Below are 18,932 nucleotides of genomic sequence, written 5' to 3'. Positions count from 1 at the left end.
TTATGTACATGTAATCCCACTGACTTCAATGTTTGCCAGCAACAAAGATGATGCTTCAACTTCTCGCTTAGTTTTGCTGGTGCAGAAATTAAAAAAAAAAAAATTTACATACATACTACTGTATTTACTCAAATATAAGACAGTTTCCTCTCCCCCACCAATAAGCATGGGGGAAAGCCCCATGTCTTACATTTGCATACAAGAAAACCTCCATCCTTAAATAACTGTCTATCATTAAAACTATTTCCACATGCAGCATGTGCTCAGTAATGGAAACCAACTATGAGATTGATGCAATGCAGCCAACACTGAGCATGTCTGTAAAATGCACAGCATGTACTGGGCGTCAACATACTGCTGGGAACCTACAACAAGGCTAGGTTAGTGCAGCCCATCTCAACAAGATGCAGTGGCCACTCTGCTCAGTCCCCCTCAGCTGCAAGTCTTTCAACTCGTGGGGAACCACTACACTGAATACATTCTGACTTCTTCACTTTCCACTGCTGAGCAGTGCCTTTTATTCCCAATGATTTGTGTTTCTTCAGACTTAAATGTCTAGCAAACATCACCAAACATTTTTGTAGATGAGGGATGCTCACACTTAGGCCATTTCATGTGATAAGTGTGGTCACACCTTCCATAAGGTGGAGCCAGACCAGGTGGCCTCACTCTTCATCTGCATATATATTTTTTTGGAGGATATCAGGACTCTTGATGAGAACACCCGGATCCAATCATGGGTGGTGGCCTAATTAGCACATGGGGGGATAGAGAGAGAGAGAGAGAGAGAGAGAGAGAGAGAGAGAGAGAGAGAGAGAGAGAGAGAGAGAGAGAGAGAGAGAGAGAGAGAGAGGGAGAGAGAGAGAGAGAGTGTGTGTGTGTGTGTGTGTGTGTGTGTGTGTGTGTAGGCGCGCGTGCATGGGGGGAGGAAAATTTGGAATACGCACACTACTGAGCAGTGGAATGTGGGGCCACCATGGGTTGAAATACTGTTCACTCTTCTGGGGCCCAGATCAATGAGCTATAAAGCACGAGCCTTTTGCCTTTGGACTAATATCACGCATAGTTTGTACTATGTATAAGCAGGTACAAAAATGCTGCTCAAAAGTGTATTGATGGAGTACCTTGTGCTGAAGCTTACAGCACTTTACAAAAAAAGGTAAAATGCATCAATTCTGGACAAACTAAGTTTAGGGATGCCCATATATGCAAATTACTTCAGATATGTTTATTTTTAAGTCGGTGCTTTTTGGTCCCTTACATTTCAAATTTGTTCCTTACTTCCACATGCTCAGGGATGGAAGAGAGCCTGAGTAGGGTCTGACAGTAAAGGCAGTGACAGGGCTACTGGGGAAAAATTGGCAGGACAGGGCAAAGGGCCATCTGACCCCCTTTCTAGCCACTATTTTTTCTGCTGTAGCAATGGAAGGGGACACATTTTAGACAAACTTCTGATAATTAGATTCTATACCTGAAAAAGTATAACACATTTATAAAATTTTCATATTTTATAAATGCGTTATACTTTTGCAACACTTAGCAAAAGTACAGATATACATATACATACATACGTACATACATACACACATTCTCTAATTATTGGGGTGTCTTAAATTCAGGGTCATCTTAGATTTAAGTAAATACTGTACATTAAAAATCTGCCAAATGTAAGGTCCAGATTGCTAATGCCAAAAGAGAGGGACAGAAAAATCAAATCTTTGACCTTTTACCTATAGTTTAGCCCTCCCTGTGCTATTAGAACTTCTGGCAGCAGAGAGCAGGTGCCACTGCCACCCTATACATACACATATTCTGGCAGCTCTGCAGAGCTCCACTCAACAGAGATTCAATGAAAACACCAAATGCATCCTACATAACCTACTAAAGGGATCACAACAGCTGGCAGAAACATTATTCTACTCAAGAGAGATAGAGCAAACCTATTAACACTGAAGGAGGGATCTGCTACTGTAAGGGAACTGAGACTGCAAAGGTGCTCCATTTATGAGTTCATTATAAAGCAAAAAAATATTCTGGTGCAATTAATAATGGCAACCTGACGGTGCTCTGTAATTTTTTTTTTCCTTGATGCCTTTGACTCAACTGGAAATGTAAAATTGTAGCAAGTAAAAGAGAACAAAGATAAAAATATGCTAAAAATATAACAGAATCCAACAAACTGTGAGATAGCTGAACTAATGAATTAAAGACATTTCTTGTGAAAAAAATTTTCTGTTTAAGGGACATCAAAGTGAATAACTCAGACATTTAACCTTCATTCTAAGGTTAAACATACCATTTCATTACCCATATATTGGCACATGTGCCACCTCAGTACTACATACCCTTACATACCCTTGTTATAGGATAAAACTTGCCAAAAACTGGTGCCAATCTGAGTGCAGCTGTGAAAGGACTTGGACTACACTCCCTCCTATTGGCAGGGACTGGGAAGCTGGCAGTCATCCTTCCACGCCTCCATGCAGCGAAGTCCTAGCAAAGAAAATCAGCCTCCCCATTTAAGACACACACCCCAAATTTGAAGGGCTGATTTTTCAGAAAAGGATGCGTGTGTTATGTAAATAAATATGGTATTAATACTTCCCCAAAATATCAGAGAAATCACTTTAATTCATATTCAAAATATAGGAACACAATGTACTATAAAAGGGTACTAAAAGGAAGGAAAAGTGGTCAAAGCAGACAAAAAGGGGCCACTGCACTTTTGTATATATATAGATAATTGCTTTAGTAAGTTGTTCATTTCTTTTTAAGAAAAATTTGATTGGAATTTCAAATTTATAACATTTGCTATATCAGCAACATTTATGTTAAGATTTCACAGAACAATTATGCACAATTATATTCAATTCAAGCATAAATTCTCATTCTGGGCATTAGTTTACTAATTTTAGAGATAAAATAAATTTACCTATTTGCTCTGTGTTCTATTGATACTATTTATGACTTAAAATACTATTTTTTTATATCAAAATTAACTACAAGTAAATACATCTCTACAAGAAATGTTGCAGGACATGTGAAACAACCAGAAATGCAAATACACCAAATACTAACCTGTAGCATAGTGACTGGTTGAGTATAAACTTCTGTTTGTGTTGTAACGACTGTGTTCTTCTCGACAGTTGCACTCTGAGTAGTTTGGACAGTCTCTTTAGCAGCCTCTGAGTTTCTCACAGTTTCCCATTCTAAATAAAAAAAATATTTGGGTATTTTAGATAAATGAACATTAATGTTTTATTTCTGCTTATACATTAAAGAAGGAAAGTGGAACATGGAGCACTTAACTGGGTGGTTGGCAACCCACTTAATTGGCAGCAGGTTGCTGAATTAAGGACAAAATGCTCAGCTGTTTGCTATGGCTTCTACTTTAAACACATTGCTCCTCCACTCAGCTAGAGCTCATCAGCAGTCCTGTCCAGATGACTGTAAAAATGGCATCCTCTGAAATAAAAGCCTGAGCAAACAGCTGGAGCACCTTGGCAGTTCTATACAGCTTCTTGCTGTTGCTTTGCAACCCCCTGGCTGATCTGCAAACCCTCTTCTTCAGAGTAGGCTGGAAACCTACTCCTGTGAAGTATCCAGGTTCTAATCTACTGTCAACTTGAAAAGCTTGTTTCATTCACTGATTTATGAAGAGCAGTTACAATACCATGAAAGCTTAGTCTGTGTGCATGCGTGAGTGTGAGAAAAAACAAAAGATGAAAGTAATATAAAACGTTGTCTATGTTTAGTTTACTGTTTTCTAAAACACTTGTTTCTCTTGCTGAAGAAGGCTCTCAAACAGCAGCAGGGTAAAATCTCTTATTTTTTAAAGGGATGTAAGAGGAGAAGAAGAATATATTGGGGCATGCTATTTAAAAGCTGCCCTATAAGAATCTGAGTCCTTTAAAAATATCAACTTAAAGTAAAGTTAGCAGTCGTGTTATAAATGACTCAGGATATATAAAGAATACAATAGCTTCTTCTATACTGTTGTTTCCAAAAAGACTAATCTGACATGAAATAAGGGAAAATACTCAAAAAACATTATTCTACCTGCCCCAAAACAAATGAAGTCAGCATTTTAAACACAAGGTATTGGATAAAAGCTGTAATATTGGTTTATATCTAAATTTCATTTCCAGTGCTAAAGACTGGCATCAAACATCTGCCATGAGCCTGGTAGAGCTTCTTTAGCTAACACTCACCAGAGGTTGTTGTGCTTAGCAGAACTAGAACTCTAGTTGTTCCCAGAACTAGAGTTAACTCCCCATTAGTTTAAGCACGTTTCCCAGAGCTCAACTTTATGGGCATTCGGGATTTATGTAATTTCTCTCTTTAGGAATGCGTACCAGTTTATGAAAATATGCACAAAGATTTTGTAAGGGGTTTCAAAAAACAAATTCACTCCTCACTTCAGTTAACAAAAAAAAAAAAAAAACCTACACAGATTAATAAAGAACAATAAAAACACCTGTGTGCATTTCCTTGCATCACTCCCCTCATTATTCCCAAGTACTTTTTAGGCTCAGGTCAGAGTCCAAAACAGGAGCTGAGAATCCTTTCCTCCTTCAGGTGGCTTCTCTGAGTTCCGAAGTCTCTTTCTGACCTCTGCATTCAGAACTCTCCTGATCAAGCTAAAATAGCTGGTAAAAATATTTTTCCTTAGTCAGCTCCAGCTTCCCTGTCAGGTGACTTCCTGATCAACCCCAGTGATTACCAAGCAGGCGATTCACTTTTTTTTTTTTTTTTTTTTTTTTAATAGTTACATCCCACCAGAATAACACATAAAAAAAACTGCTCTGTCCTGGTAAAATCCATATTTTCACTCTATTTGAAAGGCTAACCAAGGTATAACAACCTTCTACTGTTAGTCCCATGCCAGGTATATACATTTCCCCTGTCACATCCTGTGGATTTTATCTTACTGTACATTGAAAACAGAAGAAAAGTAACCAAGTCCTCACTCCCAATGGAGTTTACAGTTCTGGCAGAGATTAGATACATACATATCATATAGACTTCTCAATGCCAAACTGAATTTGTAAGTTATATGTATGAGAGGGCAAGAATTCTCCTGGGTGGTATCTTTTATTGGGCCAACTGCAAGTTTTGGATGAAGTTAGACAAGCTTTCAAATGCAAGGCATTCTTCATCAAATCTGAATTACATAAAGAAAGATTCTGCAAACTCAGTGTCAATATCCAAGATACATAATAGGTTATAAGCCAACATATGCAATTTGGAAAGTCAAATCTCAAATAATACTGAAAGCCTCTGCCAAGAGTCTGAAACAACAATGGAATATCCAAATTACTGCTTCATCCCTTTATTTTTATATATGACAATTAGCGTATCAGATTTTTCAGAAGGGCTACAACCAGACTGTAAATCTTGCATCAACTAATATCTGTATGGGTACTTGGCAAGTATATGTGGAAAACTGAAAACTAGTTTATGAAATGTTAATTGTTATTATCTCAGTAGTAGTTTTATTTACATCTTCTGCTAAAATCAGACAATAAAGTAAACAGAATATAGCTATACCATACAATTTACATAAATTATAATTTCTGCTAAAAGCATGCATTGAGATCGCACATTCTACCAGTTTGAAAAGAATGTAATTCATGTTGATACAAAAATAGATAAAATGAAGCAGTGAGCAATAAAGGAAAAAAGGGGAATGCCACTTGATTTTGACCCTTATTCTTTGTGCAAGTAATGCAAATACACCTTGGGAGTATAGGACAGGATGTAATGCATTATAGAAGTGAAATATTCTCTCAATATTTTCTCAAGTTTTTTTTTTTTTCCATCTTTAGCATTTAAAATTTTCTATTAACTGAGATTCATTTTTTTTTTTATTATTTCTTCAAAGAACAAGACAGGCTACAAATACTGTATTTTCTCACATAACTCAACCTTGAATATAATATGCATCCTACTTTGGGAAGGCCCCAAGGAGGAAAAAAGATCTCACCTTACGTAACAGATATGTACCTGAGGTCTGGGTTTCCAGGGCTGGGGAGCTCAGTCTGGCCACTACTGGAGCTGAAGCTGCATGGGGATCCTGGTGTAGCTGTGCTAGTACAGGGCGTAGAGCTACATGCTGAGTGCAACCCAGCACATGGCCCTGGAGCCAGTGTGCTGTGTAGGACTTCGCATTTTGGGTTCAAACTTACATATGCCTCCAGAATCAATGTACTGGGCCTAGCCATTGGCCAAGCCCACGCACCAGCCTGGTATGGCATGATGGTGAGCAAAGTTCCCCATGGGTCTGGAAATTTGATGACAGGAGAGGAGGACAAGCGGAGGAAGACACAGGGGAAAGACGGTGCTGTACCACAGCCATGACAATTAATGCTGCCACCACTCTATTCCACTCCACTTCTTCCTACCAAATTTCTAGACCCATAGCCAGCCTTTGCCTTGAAAATAATGCACCGGCCAATTTTTCCCAGCTGATTCCCAGGGGGCAAGGTGCAGTGTTTGTAAGAGAAAATATGGTAATGGTTTATGTCGTCCATCTTATTATTCTTGCAACAACATATTCTATGTGAATATGGGGACCAACATAATCTGCCCGTTATAAATATACACCTCAGAGTGAATCACAGTCTAGTAATAGACAGTCTTGTTTGTTATTTTGTACCACAGATAAGTATATTTCTAGGCCAAAGAGTGCTTCGTTAAATCTCAAAAAGGGAAATTTGAGAAAAATCTTACTTCCTGCATATCTGCCTGGAAGCTGGCATCTTTAATTCTTAGATTTGTCTTGTTCTAAATGCAGGGAAATTAGTGGATCATTTATTCTCAGGATCATTCCTAGACCACGCATCTGGAGGAGAATATAGATGTTTTAAAACTATTTAAACAAGGGTTTGGAAAGGGAGAGGCTTCTAAAATATACTTGAATGTGGATACTGTACAGTAGTACTACTTGCAGTGACAGATGTTCAAACTGCAATACAGGTAGTCCTCGACTTGACTTTACAACACCTGACCTGATGCGATGTCACACCAGCAAGCATGTTCACTGCATTGCTCATCTCCCTAGAGAACATCTGTCCAAACTTCCCTGGACACTTTCTTTAAGAAAGCAGACAAGACTCCAGAAAAACCTGCAGCCCAGACTTCTGAGGAAACTCCAGCCAAGAGCCTTTCAAAAAGTCCAGCAAATTCACCTCAAAGAAGCCCTTCCAAATCAACGATTTCTATTTACAATTATACATACGTTAATATAGCTATATCACTCATTTAAAGTTGATCGAGTACAAAATTCTGGGGTATTGTTGATGAAAATAGGGTATTGGGCCTTGGTTCAGGAACCAATCCCCCATTTATAACATTGTTTCTTATGAGAAAATTGGTTTCGAGTTGCAATGTTTTGACTTAAGATGCAGTTTTTAGGAACCAACTGCTGTCGGCATGGCACTGCATTGTGTTGTAAATCCAAGGACTACCTGTACAAGTTTCTGATCTCAGTTTTATTTGCGTGTATAAAATGTAGCCAGTAAGATTATTTATAAAAAAATACCTTAAAGGGTAAGGATAACAGAAAAGAAATACCATTTCCAATTATTAAAAAGGAGCAAGCAAGTAACCTTACCAGTGTTTACAGTCTCCTGGTCGATCATGCCTCCTTCAGCAAAGCCATCCAAATCATCCACTTTTACCTTTTCCCAAGGTATATACGAAACTCCAAGATCCACATCCCAGAATTGTTTGTACTCTGTTTTCACCCCTTTATTCAAAGCCCAGGCAATCTGAAATAAAAACCAAATCGGATGATGTAGCCAAGTCAACTACTTAATGATGGTAGGGTAGGAGTAGACCATTAGACCATTCACTTTATTCTCTCTGCTAGAACAGTATTCATCTCCGAAGTATGAATGCTGAAACTGTAATAAGTTCATTTTTAAATGAACAAAACAGCAACGCATCTGCTTGGCCTATAACACTAGCAGTCATTTGAAAAATTATAAAGGTTTGTCAAACATTCTAATTCACAGATGAGGAAGTGGAGGCCTAAATTCTGACCAAGAATCAAAGAGTAAGCTAGTACCTGAGACTTTAATACAGAGCACAACACTTGAGTTTAACTTTTAAGCTCAATGGTCTGAACTGAATGAGACTACTAGTTTCAAGTTGATCATGTGCTTACGTGCTCTGTATAATAAACAGAAACCTGGGTTTTCTGTTCCCTGTGGAAACGCGCAGATCTTCCTTTTTAAAAGGGAAAATAGGGGGCTTCCCTTTGCAGGCTGGTAGCACTTCAGTCCACAAGGAGATGCTTAGTGCTCAGTGGAGCATGAGGAGAGTAAATGGAGGCAGAAGGCTCCATGTGTGATTGCCACACACAGCTGGCAATTACAGGCAGGCAGAGTGTTGGAAGCAGACTTGGCAGCTCAATGCAGGTATGTCTTTGGCCATGGGGTGTGTGTGGGGGTGATGTAGGGGGGTGCATCTGTATGGGGCATTGTTGCCAGCTCGCACAGAACTCCAGCTGATGAAAGGGACAGTTGGGGGGGGGGGTCTTTTGGGGGTGGCAAGGAGCTGTGTGGCTGGGTCACCCATGCTTTTAGAAGTCTGTTAGAGTCTTGTGAGTCTCTGCAGGGCCAGCTGGGGGTCCCGTGTGGCAGGGTAGGGCAGGGCAGGGAGCTACGGGGCAGGAATGAGGGGCAACAGCAAGGTTAGGGGGCAGTGGATTGGGAGTAAGGGGCACCAGCAGAGCTGGAGGGCTGTGTGTTGGAAGGGAGAGGCAATGGCATGGGCAGGGCACCAGCATATCAGGGCTGCTTAGTGCCACAAAGCATCAACGGGGTGGGGGGTGGGGACAGCCACATCTGGACCTACATCCTAATGAGTGAAGGGGGCAGGAGGAGCTCTGATTTTCTATGATAAAAAACAAAATCAAATGCTAAAATATATAGGCATTTAGAATTTATTTTAATGATTGAGGCACTGGTACGTTTCCCGAATTGTTTTAAAATTGTAAACATATCAATAAAACATCGTGTTCAACTGCTAACTATCTAATCCATCCAATCCATCCATTGAACACAATATATAGTGGTGTTGATCGATATATAGCGGTGTTTCACTTCAATCATGGAAAAAATGCAGATTTGGGGTTTTTTAAAATCAGAGAGTTTGCGATTTTTAAACCGAGAAAACCAGAAGCACTGGTAATAAAGAACACAACCTAGGGCTCCTACGCTCTAATGACCAGACTGTGTAACTTCAATTTTCTAACTTCCTTGCAGCCTACTTAAATTCAGATTGCATGAAAATTTCACTTAATTTTTCTGCTTGATGTAGCACATCTTGAACCCATACGCAAGATTAAAAAAATTCAACTGAATTTGAACACAAGATTAAATCGTGGTAGTGTCAGAGTGATGTTGTAGCTATTACAGTCCAGGAATTACGTGAGTCACAAGGATTCTTCTGGATAATCTCTTTTATTGGAAAACTGCACAATGGAATTGAGTTAGACAAGCTTTCAAATGCAAAACATTCTTCTTCCATTTAAAAGCCCATCTAACTCAATGCCAACCACTCAGCTGATCGAGTAAGAGACACCACCCAAAGAAATCCTTGCCTCTCAATTCAATCATCACAATAAAATTACTTCTACAGTGAACACAGACAATGTCAATAGACATGAAAATGGCTTACCTTAATAATTTTAGATCCAATTTTGTAGGATCCAGAGCTTAGTTTCTGAAGAGCACGATATGCATCTTGTCTATGAACCATGCAGACATATGCACAACCTCTGGGGGGAATCATCTATGAAGAGACAATACGTTTTGTAAAACTGAGACCAATGATTTGGTTACTATCTAAACAGATTCTAATTATTTTTAATAACAAGTTTAAGGAAAAAAAATTAAACCCAGTCTAACAGGTTCTGTGCTTGGCAGACTAACAACAAAACACTAGTGAACAAGTGTTTGTAACTAAGTTCCAAGTTGTTTCTAACCAAAAACGGAACTTCAGAGTACTTTTCAACACTGCAAATAGTTGTAAACATTTTAAAACGAAACAAGAGAAACAGACTATTACATTTGCCAAATCTTGATGACAGGTCTTCATATTTATTCAGCTGTAGAAAGCTGGATATATAAAACTGCTTTAATGACACGAAGTAAAAAAAATATATATATATAGTTTGGGAGACCTAAACCTTGTTCTGGGGTAGGCCAAATTCATTTGGCAGAAAGGTATAAGATACCAAAATCCAATTTTTCCTGGAACAGTGCTGATTCTGCTAAGGACTAAGAACTCAACATCAAACTAAGTTAGCACTAAAGTAATGTGAAATAGAATATCCAAAAGATATACTAAAAATGAAGGCTCCATCAAATGTAATGGAAATGTAATATGTACAGTAACAGTGAACTTTTGAGGTTTATTTATCAAACAGACTCCACTCTTGGTGCATATGCACCTCATGGCATGATACTGGATCTACATTAACAGCAACAGAATTCAAGTCACTCTTATATCATAATCAACATTTTTATACCCAAGTTAGTCACTGATTTTCACTTCAAGCAGTCTGCACACATTGGTCAAATTCTTTTAAGTGCATTTTACCCCCCCAGTGAAATGGAACTCCAGACACTGGATGTCGTGAAAATTTGTCATTTTATTTAAACAGGATAGAACCATTTAGATGCATGTTTTGTCTTTTTTGGCCAACTGGCATAAGTCTAAGGAAGCTACAAGTCCACTCTTAAATAGCCAGAGGAAACTCTTAACAGAAAATACAAAGAAGGTAGAGCTACTCAACAACTACTTTGCCTCAGTCTTCACTTAAAAAAATTAGGCTGCAACCATACAAGTAAGAAGGATTATTTGGATAAGGAAGGAGACAAACTGAGGGATGAAATAACAGAAGAAATATTCAGAAAGCTTTTGACTAGTCTGAATGAGTTCAGGTCAACAGGGCCTGATAAACCTCATCCTAAAAGTACTGAAGGAACTGGCAGACGAAACCATGGAGTCCTTGGCAATACTATTTACAGTCATGGGAAACAGATAAAGGTACCAGAGAACTGGGGAAGGGCCAACATAGTGCCTTTTTTTAAGGCACAAAGGTGGATCCAGGGAACTACAGACAGGTTACCCTGACCTTGATACCTAGGAAGTATTGGAGCATTTTTGGAAGCATCTGGAAAAGGGAAGACTGATCACAAGCAGCCAGCATGGATTTACTATGAATAAGTCATGCCAGACAAACTTTCTTTGACAAGATAACTAGCTGAGTACACAGAGGAAACAGAGTGAATATAGTGTATCTGGACTTCAGCATGGCTTTCAACAAAGTCCAGTGTGACCTGCTCATAAACAAAAAACCATGGGCTAGAAAAAACTACTATATGGTAGAGAGACAACTGACTCAATAGCTACAAGCAAAAGGCAATTTTAAATAAAGCCACGTTGAAAAGAGCCACAGGTACAATCCAGATGTAGGGGAAAAGAGTTTAGGAGCAAAGGGTCTACAATACCAGAACTCCAGAAGGAGAAACATGGGTAGGGCAAGAAAGGAGCAAAGCTGGAGGAAGGTCTAAAGCAGAGGCAAGACAGCAGCAAGGCAGGAAGCTGCCAAATAACCAGGCTACAAGTAGCGTTGCCAGGACAAGGCCCATGGTAAGTGGAAGGGCTTGTGCCTTCCATTAGTTCACCTAGGTCACATAGTCACAGGAGAACCCTGGTTGGGCTGGGTCCATCAGTCTGCTGCTTGGTGGCACTACAGCTTAAGCTTCTGCCTATGAGTCAGGACAACCCAGGTTTGAGCCCTAGGAGTCCCAACAGAATGGCAGGAGGTTTCAAGTGGAGTCCCCGAGAGGTCTGTCTTAGGTCCAGTGTTGCTCAGCACATTAATGACTTGGATGTTGGAATACAGTGGTCTTTGAGTAAATTTGCAGATGACAAAATGGGGAAGGATTGCAAAACTGGAGCGCAGAAGCACAATTCAGAAAGACCTTTATGAATGAGAAAGCCAGGTTGGAACTAACAGGATAAAGTTCAATATGGACAAATGCAAGGTTCAGCTTTTCAGGAAGAATATTTAAAAACATGCATACAAGAAGGGTGACAACTAGCAGGATGGTAGCATTATGGAGGAGAATACGGGAGTCTCGATGGATCAGACTCAATACAAGTCTGCAGCATGAAAGTAGCTGCACAAAAGATGAATACAGTTTTGAGCTGCATCAATAGGAGCATCAGGAGGCACAGGAGATGACAGAGTCTCTTTGCTTGGCACTGGTTTGACCTCCTCTAGAGTATTTCATGTTTTGAGCTCTACATTTTAAAAAGGGAACAGAGAAGTTAGAGGAGGGTCCAGAAGCACATGACAAAAATGACAGAGGACTAGGGAAACAAGCCATAAGAGGAGAGGTTGAAGGAAAGAGGCATGTTCAGCTTGCAGAAAAGGCACTTAGGAAGGGAGAGGATAGCAGTCTTCATGCATCTGAAAGGGTGCCCTAAACGAGAAGTAAAACATCCTTTTTTCTCTTGCTACAGAGAACAGGATATGGACTGATGACTTGAAGTTGCAGCAAAGTAGGTTAAAATTGTGCATTGAAAAAAATATCCTCACCGTTAGAAAAGAGGCAGTGGAACAGACTACCTAGGGAAGTCATGGAATTTCCATCACTGGAGGTGTTCAAGGGGTTGGATAAGCACTGGTTAGGAATGATTTAGAAGTAGCTATGCCACTGTTCTACTACGGGTATTTCCCATGCTCCTGGGTTTTGCTGGTTGCCAGGTTGCCACACCAGACTGGGAAGGGTTTTTTTCTCCTATTGCTACATGTCAAGGTTTTTTCACCTTCCTCAGAAGCAATGGGTGCTGGCTGCCACCTGGGGTGTAGATTTTGATGGGGGTGTGCCAGTGCTTTTGCTGGGACTAATACCCATAGCTTCCTGGCTATCAGATTTTGCCCCTCCACCACTCAAGGTCAGACTAATCACCACATTTGGAGTAAAAAAGGAACCGACCACAAAGTAAAAATTGGTATGGACTGAGGGATTTTGTCTTCCTCTGTAGAAGGGGGCACAGCCCTTTTCCTTGGATCTCCTGAGTGTATTTTAACAAACCATACAGCAGCAAAACACTGGCAGTTCTTGTCCCTGTGCTTTTTCTGTGGCAGGCTAAGGTGCTACACCTTGTGGCTATGTGACAAGATTGACTATAGTTTTAGTAATAGGTTAGACAAGGATTTGTGTGGCGTTGTTTACATAGGGATGATCCTGCTTCTGGCAGGAAGCTGGAATAGATGACCCCCAAATGTCCCTTCCAGGCCTAATTTTCTATGATACTCTGAGTGGGGCTTATAAGAGATGGTCTGGAAGTTTAGAACAGTATTTTAGTTTGCCAAGACATCATATATTTAGGTCAGATCCAATTAATGGAGAGACTTTCAAGGGGTCTGATATCCTTCCAGGACGAACAGTTCTGTCCCTCTTGTTTTGTTGTTCCTTTAGAGGATTTCAAAGTCAGTGGTTGCAAGGACCACAGCCTTTTCCCAGACAAAACAAGACCAGATATTACTGCCAAACAATGTGGCATTTTGAGAGGGATACATTTTGCAATTTTCCCATTGGCTTTTTCAAGTAGTCATGCTGATGGATGTAGTGAAGGGAACCTTGCACATGCAGTGCCCACTTGACCATGCAGAATGACTTCTCTTTTGAATTGCCAATATTGCTAAATAAAAACAAACAAGTGTAAATCATGGCTAGAATTTTTAAAAAAGAAAAAAAGAAAACAAGTGTGCCAAGGCAGGCTCCTCAGTTTAAGTGTGTTTTCTTACATGCTTTTATGGCCTACAGATTTGCCAAGTGTACCATATAGAATAAACTGGCCTAAATTAATATAGGCAACAGACATTGAACAGTGCTTACTTACATTAATAGACTCTATTTGTCCAAATTCTTCAAACAAATTAGTTAAATCTTGCTGTGTAGCTTTCTTGTCGACTTGACCAACCCAAAGAGTAGTACTGCAGACTATCAAGAGAGACATTACAAAAATTAAAGAGAATTCTTTCCACTACAGTGCTTTAAAATTACAAATCTGAAAGCGATTGAGAAACAATTAAGCAAAAACTAACAGATTGAAGTGAAAACTGTAAATATTTTACCCAGTCTATAGAAGTTAAGTGCAGTAAACAAACACAGAGGCTACACAATTTGTTTAAAGTCACATAGTGAATTAGCGATGAAGCAAAAACAACACTCAGGAAGCCCCAATTCCCTGGATTCTGCTCTCAAAAGGGAATTGAGGAAGAATCATAAAAATGAACTAACCTTGACAAAATATTTTAAATTGTTTTTGTAACTTAAAAAATGCTTCAGAAGAGACAAACGAAGAAAATAATGAAAGCATACTTTAATAAGCAAATGCATCAACATCTGTATCTCATGAAAAGCTTTTTATAGAACAGAAAGCAGCATACATGAAACAGTATTATGACTAAACGACTGATTTTGAACGACTCAAAAAAGGGTATTTTTACAGAAGCTACTCACCTTTAGGGTGACCTGAAGTGCAGGTCAAAGGATCTGGGCTGTGATTTTACTTTATTTTGGGCTTTGTTGACTTAGTGGTTTTAATTAAAACAAAAATGTATTCAGTATTGGGCATAGTCCATAGTTTTGCCACAGCTACTGAACTCAGTGGTATTTCTATTTGCACAGGAAATTTCGCATACTACCACAGCACAATAAGTATTAAGAGTATGTTTTTCTTTTAAACTCTCATATTGAGTCTCCCTTTCCTCTCTTAACCAAAAGACCACCTTTCCTCTTGATGTTCACCAAGGAAAAACTCAATACACAGCAGAAGGGCAAGGTTAACCTGGGCCTGCAGATATTTATCCATAGCCCCTTGTCTCCTCCTGTTTTTGTCCATCCTATCTTCCTAACAAGAACAGAATAGATGCAGGGCCCAACCTCCCACTTATTCCTATATCTCAGACAAAATTCCAAACCTTCACCATTACTGGGATCTTTTATATCAGGAGTGTCAAACATTTGGCTCATAGGTTGGATACAGCCTGCAGAGCTGCTACATCTGGAAGCTGGGGCGTGGCCTACCATGAAATATAGGTCCCTTTGGCCCCATTAGCTTTGGCCATCAGCAGGAAGCCACTGCAGCCCCCAGATCCCTCCTCTGGACCCACTGCGACCACAGGACCCCTCCACCACCAGCAGCAGATCCCTGGCCAACTCCAGACTCACTGCTGCCATGTCCCTTGATGACCCCAGATACCTCCCTGAACCACATGCCACAGGCTGGATCCAACCTGTATGGAGCCCCGCAGTCTGGATTCACCCCCATTTCCACCTGAAAAAGTTCCAGTTTTCCCAAATCCTTCCAATGACCAGAAGAATACCAATTCTTCAGTCTTTCAAATATTATAAAATGTATCCATACAATTTTTCTATTGAAGTGGGGAATGTGTCACTATCACTGGCTACTTATAGGAGTTATGTTTCTATCAGAAGAATCAGGAGGCTTGTCAGTGAGGCCCTAAGGGACCACGACCCCAGGGGGAAGGGAGTTTACGAAGAGCGGCTGCTCCTCAAGGGAGTGATCCTTGATGCACAAGCTAATTCTATTCCATCTCAGAGGAAAGGCAGCAAGAGGGCACAGCAGCCCCCCTGACTCTCCAGGGATCTAGCAGACATCCTGAGGCTAAAAAGAAAGGCCTACAAAGGATGGGAGTCACCTCTAAAGGAGGATTATTCTGCACTGGTCTGGTCCTGCAGGGAGCAAGCCAGGGAAGTCAAGGCTGCAACTGAACTCCAACTAGCTTTGAGCATCAAGGACATTAAAAAGTCCTTTTTCAGATATGCGGGGAGCTGGAGGAAAAGCAACATTGGACCCCTGCCAAACCAGATGAGGCAACCGACGCCCAGGAAAAAGCCAACCTATTAAATGGGTACTTCGCGTCGGTCTTTCATCAGCCCCATGGAACGCCCATGCCCACTACGGGACAGGGAGGTCTGGGTGATAGAAATCCCCTGCCCTCCATTAATGCTGACCTCGTGAAGGAACACCTTGAGAGGCTGGATACCTTCAAGTCAGCTGGTCCAAACAATCTACACCCCAGGGTACTCACAGAGCTGGCAAGCATCATAGCCCAGCCTCTGGCATGGATCTTTGAAAACTCCTGGCGCTCTGGTGTAGTGCCTGAAGAAGGCCAATGTGGTGCCTCTATCTTCAAGAAAGGGAGGAAAGTGGATCCGACTAACTATAGGTCCATCAGCCTGACTTTTATCCCTGGGAAGATCTTACAAAAGTTTAATAAAGAGGCCATCCTTCATGGACTGGCCGACACCAACATCCTGAAGGATAGCCAGCATGGGTCTGTTGCGGGTAGGTCTTGCTCGACCAATCTCCTTTCCTTCTACGACCAGGTGACCTATCACCTGGACAAGGGAGAAGAGATTGATGTCATATATGTTGGCTTCAAAAAAGCCTTTGATCTGGTATGCCACGATCACCTCTTGGCGAAACTGGCCAATTGTGGCCTTGGGTCTACCACGATCCGCTGGCTGGGAAATTGGCTCTGTGGTTGGACCAAGAGGGTAGTAATTGATGGAAGTCAAATCATCATGGTGCTCTGTGACCAGTGGGGTCCCCCAAGGCTCTGTCCTTGGACCCATATTGTTCAACATCTTCTTTAATGATGTAGACATTGGAGTCAGAAGCGGACTGGCCAAGTTCGCCACACAACAAAGTTCACTGATGACACCAAATTTTGGGGCAAAGCATCCACAACATAAGACAGGTGGGTGATCCAGGCTGACCTGCAAATGGGTGGATAAGAACCTGATGGTATTTAACACTGAAAAATGGAAGGTTCTCCACCTTGGGAAGAAAAACCTGCAGCATCCTTATAGGTTCGGCAGTGCTATGCTAGCCAGCACTACAGAAGAAAGAGACTTGGGGGTCATCACTGACCACAAGATGAACATGAGCCTGCAATGTGATGCTGTGGCTAGTAAAGCAACTAAAACGCTAGCTTGCATCCACAGATGCTTCTCAAGGAAATCCCAGGACGTCATTCTCCCCTTGTACTCGGTCTTGGTGAGGCTGCAGCTGGAGTACTGCATCCAGTTTTGGGCTCCACAATTCAAGAAGGATGTGGAGAAACTTGAGAGAGTCCAGAGGAGAGCCATGCACATGATCAGAGGTCAGGAAAACAGACCTTATAAATGACAGGCTGAGAGTCATGGGGCTATTCAGCCTGGAAAAGCGCAGGCTCAGGGGTGATCTGATGGCCACCTATAAGTTTATCAGGGGTGACCACCAGGCTCTGGGGGAACGTCTGTTCACCAGAGCACCGCAAGGGATGATAAGGTCAAACGGTCATAAACTACCACAAGACCTGGACATAAGGAAGAATTTTTTTACTGTCCGAGCTCCCAAGGTCTGGAACAGCCTGACATTGGAGGTGGTTCAAGCACCTACATTGAACACCTTCAAGAGCAAATGGGATGCTTATCACGCTGGGATCCTGTGACCCCAACTGACTTCCTGCCCTTTGGGCAGGGGGCTGGATTCGATGATCTTCCAAGGTCCCTTCCAGCCCTAATGTCTACGAAATTACTCTTTCAGTAGAAACTAAAACCATTCAGCACCTTCCAGGGGAAACTTGAATCCTCTGGGAGAAAGATCTTCTTAGTGATAACCTGGAACATCTCCCCATGAAAGGAACTCTTTTATAAGAATGAATGCCTGTACATTTACCACCACTTCCCTGTCTCATCTGGGAGGGGAATGAAGCAGTGGGGCGGAGTCCCCCCCCCAGGGATCCATTGCTTAAATCCCCTCCCAGACTGCTCTGGGATGGAACTGGAGCAACTGCTGTTCTTCATATCTTTCCCAGGCTGGGACCATCCTGGTTTGGAGAAGGCATGGAAAGCAGGGGAGAGGGGACAGCTGCACACTAAATGCTTGTACTGTGCCCACTCACTGGAAAAGACTAGAAATTAACACCTGATTCAAGGCCACTATTTCACAGAAGGGACAAATGAAACAGAGAGATGAAGGCCAAAATAAGTGGCCACAATTTGCGCAGCATCACACAGTAGGTTTCTAGTAGAGCCAGGAATGCATTCAGTTCTCCTGGGTCTTGTTTTCATTGCTGCAAGAGGGTAGAATTTGTGACCACTTAAAAGTTTAAAACTACAACCAGCCTGATAACACAGGCTGTGAATTCTATAGACATACAAATTCATGGTTACTGGCAATCAAACTCGTGCACATTTTCTTCAGCTAAATGGTATTTTGTGAGGGAAGCCCTCCCTGTATTTCCTTCTTCCTCCATCTGCAGAGTGTTGGTATTCCCTGTACCAGGAGTGTCAAATATACAGCCTGCAGGTGAGATTCAACTTGTAGAGCCTCATTATCTGGTCCCTGGTGCTGCTCCAGGGTCTGAACTGACCCAGATCAGCCCTGGAAGCAGGGCCTAGGATACATACCACATATGGTCCCTGTTTCAGCTGCTCTGGAAACCACATCACACAGTGCCTGCTCCAGCTGGTGCAGGACCAGCACTGTTATGTGGTGCCTACAGACACTACATGTAACCTGGGTTCCAGACCAGTTGGAACAGACAATACATGCACTGCAGTCCTGGATTAGTTGCTAGGGGCACCATGCATAATATTGTGCTTTCTCCAGCTGGTTCATGATCCATACTACATGTGGTGCCTGCTCCAGCTGCTCTGGAACCCATGCAACATCTGCTTCAGCCACTCTGGGCTCTGCACTCCACACAGCACCTGCCCCAGCACTCCAGGACCACACATCAGTGTGTGGATCCTGGAGTGGCCAGAGTGAGTGGTGGATGGAGCAGGGGTTAGTGGGGAGGTGGGCATGGTCCAAGGTCCCTG

At 41.6% G+C, this 18,932-nt stretch overlaps 1 protein-coding gene across 6 annotated transcripts in view; it reads right to left on the bottom strand.

Annotated features, from left to right (window-relative positions):
• Positions 1–18,932, bottom strand: part of SCAF8 (SR-related CTD associated factor 8) — a 168,946-nt gene that overhangs the window by 78,827 nt on the left and 71,187 nt on the right. For 5 of the 6 annotated variants that reach the window (XM_090041692.1, XM_090041687.1, XM_090041681.1 and 2 more), the window contains 5 exons: positions 13,933–14,033; positions 9,688–9,801; positions 7,616–7,772; positions 3,079–3,209; positions 2,356–2,493 (listed from right to left, as the gene is read on the bottom strand). In XM_090041692.1, the coding sequence (XP_089897818.1) occupies positions 2,356–2,493; positions 3,079–3,209; positions 7,616–7,772; positions 9,688–9,801; positions 13,933–14,033 (641 nt within the window). The remainder of the gene's footprint in view (positions 1–2,355; positions 2,494–3,078; positions 3,210–7,615; positions 7,773–9,687; positions 9,802–13,932; positions 14,034–18,932) is intronic. The other variant, XM_090041701.1, reaches the window with a different exon arrangement.

This window comes from Crocodylus siamensis, chromosome 1 (genome assembly GCF_052110815.1).
Source record: "Crocodylus siamensis isolate JL-2025a chromosome 1, ASM5211081v1, whole genome shotgun sequence".
In the NCBI taxonomy this organism is placed as follows: domain Eukaryota; kingdom Metazoa; phylum Chordata; order Crocodylia; family Crocodylidae; genus Crocodylus; species Crocodylus siamensis.
The sequence above is the reverse complement of the archived record's forward strand: the minus strand, read 5'-3'. Positions and strand labels throughout refer to the sequence as shown.